This window comes from Pithys albifrons, chromosome 4, assembly GCF_047495875.1.
Source record: "Pithys albifrons albifrons isolate INPA30051 chromosome 4, PitAlb_v1, whole genome shotgun sequence".
In the NCBI taxonomy this organism is placed as follows: domain Eukaryota; kingdom Metazoa; phylum Chordata; class Aves; order Passeriformes; family Thamnophilidae; genus Pithys; species Pithys albifrons.
Genome location: NC_092461.1, coordinates 39,809,473 through 39,821,722, shown reverse-complemented (window position 1 = coordinate 39,821,722; position 12,250 = coordinate 39,809,473). Strand labels below are relative to the sequence as shown.

Sequence of the window (12,250 nt, the reverse complement as noted above, 5' to 3'; positions counted from 1 at the left end):
CAGCTTCCTCTGTAGTTCCATATTTGGACTGATTAAATAATAAAGAAGACTGACTAAAACTATGAGTTGTCAGTTGAATGAATCAGCTTTAAATAATTTCTTTCTTAGAGAAACTGGTAGACTTCATTTTCTTTTAATTTAGGTTACACACTGGAACAGTACCTCTGTATTCACAGAATAAACATGATTCATTTCATTCATGCCTGTTACAGGAAGATCTAAATGTTCTGAATCTATCACTCTGAAAGGTTTAAGTTGCCTTGTAAGTAAAAGCTGCATTTTAAGCGGTATTTCCTAAAGAGACCTAAGTCAAAAGCACCCCTCGTACCAGACAAGATAGTTATTGGGAGACAGATTTTCCTTTTAGCTATAAAATGTATTATTTTACACAAGACACAGTGGAAGAACAATGGCTTAAGATTCAGATATTGTTTTTCTGATTCATGATTTAGAAGATATTTGTATATGACACCTTTTTGTAATCATCACATGCTTAAACACATGCAAAAGACAAAACAAATTTTAATTGGAGCAATCTTATTTTACATTTTGCAGGGAAGGGCAAAGGCAGCTAACTAAATAACAATCTTTTTTAACAATAATACTATTTCTGCATTATATTTGGACCATGTAATTTAGTGCACATCACTTTCCAAGGAAAAAGCATAAGGTAGCTGACAGCGAGTTTCTTCAAATAAAGGAAGCTGTTTCACAATCGGAAATCTCTGATCCAATATTAAATAGAAACTACGGTAGAGCTCAGGAGCTTCCACAAGACCCGAACTTGAAACATTTTGACCACATTAAGTCCCTGAAGATGTGGATCACCAAAATCCTTGAGACTGAAGGCTTTATATGAATGTGAATAGAAACTGTAGTTTTGTTTCTTGCAGCACTACATGCCAGCTGCATCAAAACAAGCAAGCGAGCAGTCTGTCACACCAGCAGCCTGCTGGCCTTATGCAACACACGTCTCAGCAAACACACTCTTCAGCTTGGGATTTTTTACTGTACCAAAATCACTGGTGGTCTCTGGTGACACTACCTCCTCTGCTGGCTTCTCAAGTGGTACCAGTGGTTTAGGATACCTGCATGCTATAACGAGTTTTCAAAAGCAAAACAGCAATAAGTCATTATTTAAAATCTTCCAATCAATACTCAAGTATCCCCCAACAAGGAAAGATCTCTTAGAAATATTAAGACTGGATTTCTCTAGGTTTTACAACAATTCCACTTGAATGCTTGCAGGCTTTCCTCTGCAAAAACATATGGTAAAGTTTCTGCATACAGGCAGAGAACTCAGACTACACCTGCTTTGTTACATGAGCAAGTAAAATTTCAGAATATGGAATCAAACCAAACCACAATAGCAAAAACAGCACGAACTTCAGAAAACAGTACCTTGCTGCAGGTGGTCCAGAGATAGACAGTTACATCTGATGTTTTCAGAGAGAAATTTCAGAACAGTTTTACCATGACTGACCAAGCATCAATTTTCTTATGACATTAAACCTCAGTCCCCAAATTATAGAATAGTTGGGTTCAAAGGGATCTCAGTGAACATCTACTTCCAAACCCATGGGACATATTCCATTAGACCAGGTTGCTTAAAGCCCCATCCAACACGGCCTTGAACACTTCCAGGAAGGGCACTCGCAGCTTCTCTGAGCAGTCTCTGCAGTGTCCCACCACTCTCACAGTAGAGAATTTCTTCCTATTATATTATCTAAACCTACTCTCTTTCAGTTTCAAGATATTTACCCTTCTCCTATCACTGTATCTCCTTGTGAAAAGTGCACCTCCAGCACACTTGTAAACCCCCTTCATGTATTGGAATATGCTGTCAGACATCCCCAGAGCTTTCTTTCTTACAGGCTGAACAACCCAAACTTCTTCAGCCTGGAGACTGAGGAGAGACCTCACTGCAGTTACAACTTCCTCATGAGGTGAAGGGGAGGGGCAGGCACTGATCTCTTCTCTGTGGTGACCAGTCACAGAATCCAAGGGAATGGCCCGACGCTGTGTCAGAGGAGATTTAGGTTAGATACTAGAAAAGTTCTTCACCCAGAGGGTGGTTGGGCATCGAAACAGGCTCCCCAGGAAGTGGTCATGGCACCAAACCTGACAGAATTCAAGAAGCATTTGGACAACACTCTCAGGTGCATGGTATGACTCTTGGGGGTGACCTGCACGGGGCAAGGAGTTGGACTCGATGAACCTGATGAGTTCATTTAAACTCAGGATATTCTATGATTCTGTGATTCATGAGACTCACATGTTAGTGCAAATGATCAGCACTCCCAGAGTACCACTTTTCCTCCTCCACTCTGCCTTCATGAGAGGGCTCCCTGACTGGGGGGAGAGGTGGAGGGTATATTAAAAAAAAGTTTCAAAAGCAAAAAAAGCACCATCTCTCCATCTGAAATGTGACATTCCTTTCACCACCAGATATTTTTGACTCAGCAGTGAGATTAGCCATAGTCCTGGTGTACACTCTGTGGATGGCCTAAGAACACAAAGGGACTCACACAGGCAGGCTGGCAACAGCTTGTCATTTACCAGCTTGACAGGGCACTTCAAACTTGTGAATTAGACGATTGCCAGCAGTCTGCCAGAAGATCTTTCCCTAGAATAGCAATCAAATACTAGAGTTAGAAATGTTTCTTGACCTTGGTCAAAGCAACGGAGAGAGAGGTGGATGATCTTCCTCCACATAGTATGGAGCTCACCTGCATATGTTGGGTCTGTAAAGGAGAGAGGGAGAGAGAATTGTCCCCACCAGGTGCCATGGGACCTGTCAAAGCACTAAAGCAGATCAACTCCTCTTCTCCCAGCTCAGCAGGCTGGGCAGTCCTCACAAGAAACTTCACATTTGCACTGTGAAATCACTCTTTAAACATGACAAGTACTTCCAGAAGGACTGAATTAGGCTTTGCTGCAGTTAACACAGATTCAGTTCTAACAAAAAGAGGTACTAAAAACCTGAGTGGTTCTAAATCACCATGGCAGATGAACTGGTTTGGTTCGTATTAGGAAAAAGCATCTGACTCATGGAACAAAGGGAATCTTTTTCACAGGAGATTATGTTTAGAGTTTTTAAAAAGTTGACTGAAATTCATTTGTCTTTGATGACATTTGCAGTCTTTTGAATTAACTTTTCTTTGTAAAGCTGTGGAATCAGAGGCACATGGGCTAAAACACTCCCTCAGCTATTCCAGTAAACTTGAACAGCTCGTGAATTTAACACCAGATCTTAAGCCAGAGAGGTTTCTTCTGTCACCAGAGTAAGATTTTACCCAACAATGGCTAAAATCTTGCTAGTTCCCTCAGAGACTCTGCCCCAGCTGCCAGCTCGACTGAACACATGGAGGTGAAGCCTTTTACCTGCACACTAATTTTTTTTAACAAGAACAAGATGCAGTAACTTGAAGTTTTCTATCAGAATGTGCTAGTTCAGTCAGATTATTTACGTATGTCAGAATATTACATATGGTATGACATACCACAGTGCCTTCAAAGAGAATTTAGCTAGAGACTGCATTCTCCAAGACCTGCAAATGAAACAAAACCAGCTGTCAAGACTGCATTGCTGTGGTTTTTTTGCATGTTTTGCAGTTAACACACAACCTCAACTCACAGAGAAACAAGAAATTCCACTGCAAACGACTTTTTATTTAGTGATCCCATCACAAGTCTTCCATTTAAAATATAAAATACAACTCTGTGCTTTCAAGGAATTGTGTTCAATGTACATATATTACATATTAAAAATATCTATTTTATGTATTATATACACATATATATAGTATATGTACATAAAGACAGGAAATGCTTTCCCATCTTTGCAACAAACACCTGAGATTTCTTGGATGCCCTATATACCACCATGTTAGTATTATTAATGAAAATTGGTTACATCTGGTATCAAGAATATTGTAACACCACACAGGTAAGACCAACACATCCTAAGAAGCAAAAAGATGCACCAGACATGCCAAGTTTAGTATTTCTTACCTAAACAAGTCAAACCCTTTAGTTTTTTCCTCCTTGTTATCATGTTTACTGCACTGCCTGTAAGTGCAGCTTCCATGAATCATCTCATACAATAAACTGAAAACTAAAGGTAGAAAACTCGAATAAAAGCCCCTTAAGAGAGAAGTTGCATCTTCTTCCTAAGACTACTCCTGTCAGTGGAATACTGTTATAGAAGGTCAGAGGCATGAATTCATTGTCCATATTGCCTGTAAGATTTGACTGTCTGTTGTTAACAAAACTAAGCCTTGAATATGGGGCACCACTGCTACAAACAGGAAGGCACTAGTATTACATTGAAAATGAACTGGTCTACTTGCTACTTCAGAATTCCTGTAACTATGAAACAGAAATACACCAATTACTTGTATGCAAGTCCATATGTATCACTTCCAACGAGTGTGACTGGGTGTGGCTGACATGCTTACAAGAAACACAAGCTAGAATTTTAAAACTTTCCTGGGAAAATGTGACACTTTATTCACCTCTCTAAGACTGGAAGGGCTGAAAAAACCCCATATATATAGATCATAGTCTAAATCAGGACAATTTTCAAAACATTTTCTGAGAACTATTCTATCAAGGTTCAGTTTCACAGTCTTCCCCCCATCTCCTGTGCAAAACGCATCTGTTAATTTAAACTCAGGCTCTCAGCCATCACCTCCTCACAGACACAGCTCCGTCTACTGATGCACTAAAATAAACAGCAGAATCCCAGTGTTTATTAATAAGCTACACTGTTTAACTGACTGCTAGTGCTCAGCATCTGGAAGCTGTGTAAACATCCAGGTGAGACAGGAACATATTCACAGACCTCTCCCCACCTACAGTTTTTGTGGCTACAGCACAAACAGACGTTTTAGGTTTCAAAAATGCTTCGGACTCACCTAACTTAGAGGTAACAGCTACAACTCACCTACCTGAGGACTGTCCTTGAGCGTAGCAGCCGCAGCAAGGGATGGGTTTCCCCGCAGCCTCTGCCATTAGCGGAGGCCACAGATAGTGTGTCCTGTCATATTTCGCGCTAGGGCAATTAGTTGATGGAACTGCATCCTTCTGGTGGTAGGCCTGGGAATGGGCTGAGGAACTTGCCCCATTTGGATCTTGATGTGCCCAGGTCTCCCCATATTGCTGACAGCTTCCCCTAGCTGATATGGGGTCTGTTAGGGCACAGAAGAGGTAGTGAAGGAAGAATGTCAAAACTTAACCCAGTAAGGACTGTGTTATGATGGTACCGACTAAGACCTCCCTTTCCATAAAGAATTATGAAAAGATCACAGGCACAAATCAAGCTTAAGCACAGTGGCTAAACTGCAAAGGCATTTCACGATCAAGGAGAGACTGATTTTTCAGACTCAAACACAACATGAGAATTTACTCAGTAGGAAGACAAGAGAATTTGAAGGCTGCATTTGGATCTCTTTCATTGGAAATCAACACAAAAGTACAAGTAGCAACCTCAGCTAAAGAATCAGCTACTAGAAGCTACAGCATGCTGCCACTGACTGAGAAGATTGAGAAGAAACCCATCACCTCTGAAAACATTTTGTCTTGAGTTGTACAAATCAAAAGTGACATGAGCTGATCCGAAAAGGCACTTGGAAAGCTTGCTCCCCTCGTCTGCCACTCAGATTCACAACCTGTGCACTTATTCAGATTATGCTCATACAGTCACCATTTCAGTAATAGGGAAGAGCAATCACATAAAATATTATCTAAACATAATAAAACATTTTACTACAGAATGTGAACATCTAGCTCATAAATTCTCCATTTTTCTTTCCAGCACAGCCCTTCTATCCACTTTCTCTTCTTCTAGCACTCCTTAGTGTTGAGAGTGATGACACATAACCGACAACCCTCAAAAGCCTGGCTATAAGTTCACTGCCTTTCTTAACATAAAATCTGAATTCTGTCAATATCAATCCTCTACAGAAAACAGTTATGGGCAATAGTTTCAAGGTAAGTTTTTTCTCCAATTTCTATTCAATAGACTTACTAGAAGCCCTTCTCAGTTATGATTTTTCTTTTTCCACAACAGAAAACGCAGAATTTTTTTAGAGTTAAAAGCTGACAGCCATTATCATGCTGCAGTCTGACTAAAAAAACCCACACAAAAACATGAATGGAGCTGGCTAAAGGAAAATGTTATCTACAAGAAAGCCTTATCAAGCTTCTAGTGGGGCAGATTAAGAATCTGACTCCAAGGGCTAAGGTTCACCAATGGCACTACAACACTTTGTGTAGCCTTTACCTGTGAGATTATGGAGCCCACAACTGAAATTTTGCTGAAACAATCTCACCAGCAAGATTAGTGCTTACAGTGTCAGCTACAAGTGAATTGCAATTTCCACTAGTGGAATAAATTTGCAGTTTACTAATAAAATTCCATGCAGTAAAGTCTCTAAACTCAAACCAATGCTTTTGTTACATTGCTTCTAAATCCTAACTCATCACAAAGTCGCTATATTTTATAGAAAGAGACTATAAGTAACAGCATTTGAGCAACACATCTGTTGATTTATCTCTGTGTAAACCTTGAGGCCTTATACTGAAATAAATTTTAAAGTCTCATTTTGATATCTACCACACAAGCCTCTGACTACACAGTTTCCTCCTCTGAACAATAACTGATGAGACTGGAACTCACACAAAAAACTGACAGCAAGAACCCTTCAGAAGTTGTGAAGGATATACTTGGGAAGAGTATTAGTTGTTAGTATTCAAAAGTTAGTGTCAACTTAAAGATCAAAGCATACTATGCTCTATGTTGGAAAGCAAACACAACTGACTCACTCACTGCAAAACTGAAGAACTGCTCCCAGAATGAACCCTTTTAAGTGAACTACTCCCGCTCTGTTAGAAACAGTAGTGTTTGTATTCAAGTGTGCTATAAACAAAACCAAAAAGGTTCTTTCCCTTCATAAAAGCAGCATTTCTATAGCTGACCCATGGACCTGTTCTCTGCCCACCCCAGACTTCTTTCAGACATCTACAGGAGAGACACCAGGCACAGAAATGCCCTTTCCAAGGGCACGCCACTATCAAAGTCATAAACAGGCCTAGATCAAATGCAAACTGATCTCGTAAGAACCCGTTATCATCTTCACTGCAATAGGGATTGTAAATTACAGCTAAGGATCAGAAACAGAAGTAAGAAGGTTGTAATTAAGAGGATTTGGTTTTGTCATGTTTTGATTTGTTTAAGGAACAGCGTCAAGTTGGCAAGAACGGCTGGATCAGAGGGAGAAAAAAATCACTGTGAATACGTGAGTTGGCGTTGCATAGCACTGTATTCGGAGGCACCTCTGTAACCCTGCCCAGCACACACACACCGTCCCGCACACCCAACACTTCCCTGAAGCAGCGCCGGCCACTCTCCGTGCGGGGAGCGTAACTCATAAATGAGCTCCCCGAGCGGCAGCAACTCAGCTCCCCCTAAGAGGTCTGAAATCAATTTACTGCTGCCCTGGTGTCTGGAGGCTTTTATGAGACACACTTTCCTCCTCCCATTCCGAAAATGCCCAGCCGCGCCTCTCCGAAACACCTGGGGAGATGACAGACACAGCGAAGATTTGGCACGCTGGGTCCAACAAAGTTCTGAAGGTGTCGCGGATGCATCTGAAAATTAAATTTCAGGTCGTGTGCCTCATTTATACCCGATCAGTCTGACATACATGGGCGTGCGTCTCTCAGTGCCTTGTCCTGCTGGAGTTTCCTACTCGCCAGAAGGAGTCCCTGGGGCGAGGGTGGGAGGATGCCCAAACTTCGGGGCTCATCCCTGCTTCGACCTGGCCCTCCCACCCCGCGCCGGGCTCGGGGCGGGTCGCGGCTCACCTTGGGCGATGGCGATGGACTCGAAGCGGTGCAGCTCCCGCAGCAGGCAGCTCCGCTCCGTGGAGTGCAGGCTGTAGATGAAGTCGCGGGCCCCCTGCGCCGTGTTCAGCGCCTCCATCGGTTCCTTCTTGGGGTGGGTGCCGAGCGCCCGCGACCCCCGCGGGAGGAGCAGCCCCTCGGCGGCGCCGCGCAGGCTGCCCAGGCGGCGGCGGCAGCAGCACCGCGGGCCCCGCAGCGAGCCCAGGCAGGACCAGGGCACGGCGGCGGCAGTGGCGGCGGGGCCCCCCGGCCGCCCCAGCAGCAGCGCCGCCCGGCCGAGCCACGCCGACATGGAGCCGGGCAAGGGCGCGGCGCTTGGGCCGCCTGAACCGCCCGCGGCCGCGTCCCCCGGGCCGCGCTGCCGCGGCCGCTACGCCGGTGGGGCCGCGCCAGGCACCGCCCGCCGCTCCCGCCCGCAGCGGCGGCGCCGCCCAGCCCGAGCCCCAGCCCCGCCGACACCACGACCGTGGACCGGTGCCGGGGGCGGTGCCGGGGGCGGAGCCGGAGTGGGGCGGAACGAGAGCGGGGCCGAGGCCGGCCCGGGGGCGGGGCTGGGGGCGGGGCTGGGGGCGGAGCCGGGACCGGGACCGCGCAGGCGGAGCGGAGCGGAAGGAAGCAAAGAGTGGAGGTGGCGGAGCCGCTTTCCTCAGAGCCCGGGCCCGCCCCTGCTGCTCTGACATCTCTGGCCTCGGTACCTTCGAGCCCGCGAGGCTGCTGCGCAGCGCCGGGATCCAGCTCCAGCTCCAGCTGCACAGGCTTTACTCGCCTGCCTCGTTCTCCAGGCCCTTGCCTCAGAGTATTGTGGTATTGCATCAGCCAGTTTTAGTTGTGTGTGCTTTACAAGCACATTGCCTTTGTGTTCTATTTAGTTAATTGCAGGTATTGTGCTAGACCCACCCAGAACATTTTTTTTTTAAATAACGAAACACATTCCGGACACAGTGTATGTCTTTAAGGAACGGAGGATGTTTTAAACCCCAAGGTTTGGTTTTAAACCTTTTTTGGCTTCACTGGTGTATGTACCATCCATGGGTGTTCATCCACAGTCCTCTGCTGTTTTGTCAAAACACTGCATTCAAATCGTATTAGGTTTTGCAATTAGACTGTTAAGAACCTAAACAACCACAAGAGACTCCATATTGTACACTTAGCTCATTTAATACTAAGGGAAGTGACTTCTGGAGGTTCTCAGAACGCATTGCTGTATCTCCAGCTCTTAAATGCCGAAGGCAGCACTTCTGGATGGCCACCCCGGTGGTTTCTCAGGCCAGGGAGGGGCTGCTGCCTTCTGGGAGAGAGGCAAACAGGAAACTTTAACTTCACACAAAAAGCAGCATTTTCTCTCCAGTTTGACTTCTGCAGAGTTAATGTATAGTATAAAGGCAAAGATCCTGTGATAAACAAAGGTGCCCTATGTAGACTACGCTTTCAATATTATGGATGTTTACATACAGTATGTGTACTCTAAAGGCAGTTAAATGCCACCCCGACACCTGATCCCGTCAGATCTTGGAAGCTCAGCAGGGTCAGCCCTGGTTAGTCCTTGGATGGGAGACCTCCTGGGAATAGCGGGGGCGGTAGGTTCTAGTCCTGAGGACTTTCACTGTCACCGTCCAAGCTCACTTGGCCGTGGCACATGAACCTGAGGAGTTAAAGGGTGGGGCCAGTTCTGCGCACACTGTGCTGCACCTAAAAAATCCACTGCGCAGGTTCGAAGGACACACCCATGTGGGGAGAGTCCTTCCCAAATCTTTGTTCTCGAAGCTGAGCCATGACGATGATGATGATGATGTGTGCTCTAGAGAGGGAGCATAAAAAGTGAGTGCAGAAATGCAGAAAATTAAGTCTTAAGGGCTTAGATATATGTTAAAATTCTCATTCTGCTAGTGAAATAGTGCAGGTAGGTGGGTGTTGGCTACTCTGTTAAGTGCATTTTTGCCATGCCCACAATAGAGCCTGCCTCTCTTCCAGTGCATGCTCCTGATACAGAGTCACTAAGCCTTTGATGGTGCTCAGAACTGTGCTTCTTCCCTAGTGCTTTACTGGAAAAGTGGTATCTTCTGCTACTCTTAAGGGCAAATGTGGAATTCAGTAATAGTTTTCAATCCCAGAGATCTGTAACAAAAGAAATCATAGGACTGGTCAAAGATGCTATTAAAATTTTGGTTATCAGATTGCTTTTCCAATAAAAGTGGATGCTTCCATGCAGAAAGGTAGGACATGCAATGGGACTACCAAACACCTGAAAAAACACACCTGAAAAATAGGGAAAAAGCAAACATTCCAGAGGTCAAACCTTTGATACGTCAATTTGACATATTTCTTGTTTGTATTGCATACTATATTTGATTTTACATTCACACACCTGGATTGCACCTGGATTGCAAAGACAGAGCAAAACTGATACAGAAAGGAGACTTTCTCTCTTTCCCACCACCACAGCCCATGCCAGCCACACTGTACAGATATTGCAAACATGATTGCATTTGGATTATTCTTGGAGTGTTTTCACAGCACTCAAAACATTGCAGGTGTTTTCAGACACTAAAGGACAACAAATAGGAAGTTTATAATTTAGCTTTTAGGCATGTGATGTAAAAGTGTATTAACTGTATAGAGAGGTGTGAGGACATTATTTAAGTAGGCATAATACAATACTATTATGAAAATGAAAGTCATTACTTGTTTGTCAAGATAGAGATCAGGATTTATCAGACTATAAATCCTTCTGTGGGCAACAGTTGTGGCTTATGGTTTTCCAAGCCTTTAAACTGCATCAAACAAATTGGAATAAAAATGTCATTGGAGGGGCTATTCTGCAAGGACAGGAAATAAACTATACAACTTAATAGTTTTTTCCATAATTCTTTGTTGGAACTTTTATTTTGTGAAAAGGCGACATTGTAGCCATTGGCTAAACTGACATTTTAATTAATCAGACTGTCTATTTAAGTCTGTTCAGCAGGTGATATGGAGTAACTTTAATTAGTCCCTGACACTCCAGCAGAGCTTGAAAACCTGCTGAAATACATATTTCTCACAATGTTCTGAAAAAGGCAGAAGTTTCCCTTTATTTTTTTAGGTTTTTTGCTGATAGTTTGATTTTCTCCTAATATGATTTATTTTATGAGCGACTAACCTAATAAAGCTGGTTTATAAGCCAACTGACAGGACTAGGAGGAAATTTTTTAAAAATATTACACAGAAAATTTGGCAATGTTCAGCCCTAAAAGCTGGAAGAAAGTTTTTGTAGAAATTAGCAGAAAAATGCCAACCATCTTTAAGAGAATTTATACAAGGCCTTCTAGGGACTGCAGAACTGAGAGACAAGTCTTTTTTTGTAGAGATTAGCAGGAAATACTTTGCAGCCATCATTCCATATAAATACTGCGTGCACATTTAATAACCATATTCTTATGTGGTGAGGCAGTAGAATATTATTCATGAGGAACTTTCTATTAAGGGAGTAATGTGATTTCTCTGCCCAGTGTGGAGATAAGTATGAATAGCTAAAATTTAAAGGTTGATAATTGTTTGATACCATAAATTGCAAATTTGCACAGTTTGTGTTTTACCAGTTAAGTATTGTATTTTTATATTAATTTATTTTGATCTATGCCAGTCCACATTTCGAGGAAACTTGAAGATAAATAGCCCCAGAGGGGCATGGACAAGCTAATTCTCTTTTGCCTCATGTTTCTGAAAAACAAGTGGCTCTTCTGATCCTGCTAGCACAGCTAAGGGCTGACCCTACAATTGTTTGTGTGCTGGCAGGTGGAGGAATCCACAGAGGATGAAACATGATGCTCACTCAAAAAGGAGCCCTGAAATATATTGCCCATGTGCTAAAATTCAAAATTCTATCTTGTTATGGTTTGAGCATATTTCACAGTCTAAAATATGAATATAAAACAAGATTAGGAGGTTAAATAATCAGTATTTGTTGAAATAGAGGAAAAATGAGTAAGAAATTGTCATTTGGGAATAAAATAAGAACTTACAGTAATCTTAAAATCACAGAATCATAGAATGCTTCAGGTTGAAGGAACCTTAAAGATCATTTCACTCCAACCCCACTGCCATGGGCAGAGATATTGACTAGACCAGGTTGCTGAAGGCCCCCTCTATAACCTGACCTTGAAGACTTCCAGGGATGGGGCATCCACAACTTCTCTGGGCAACCTGTTCCAGTGCCCAACCACCCTCTGAGTAAAGAACTTCTTCCTAACAGCTAATCTAAATCTCTCCTCTTTTAGTTTAAAACCACTCTCCCTTGTCCTGTCATGATCTGCCTGTGTGAGAAGTCACTCTGCCATCTTGGGAAGTTGCAGGAGATCAAGTA

At 43.4% G+C, this 12,250-nt stretch overlaps 1 protein-coding gene across 1 annotated transcript in view; it reads right to left on the bottom strand.

Moving 5' to 3' along the window:
• Positions 1–8,389, bottom strand: part of TMEM65 (transmembrane protein 65) — a 32,427-nt gene extending 24,038 nt beyond the window's left edge. The window contains exon 1 of the mRNA XM_071553879.1: positions 7,870–8,389. Coding sequence (XP_071409980.1) covers positions 7,870–8,200 — 331 coding nt within the window. The 5' untranslated portion in view covers positions 8,201–8,389. The remainder of the gene's footprint in view (positions 1–7,869) is intronic.
• Positions 8,390–12,250: the final 3,861 nt, after the last annotated feature.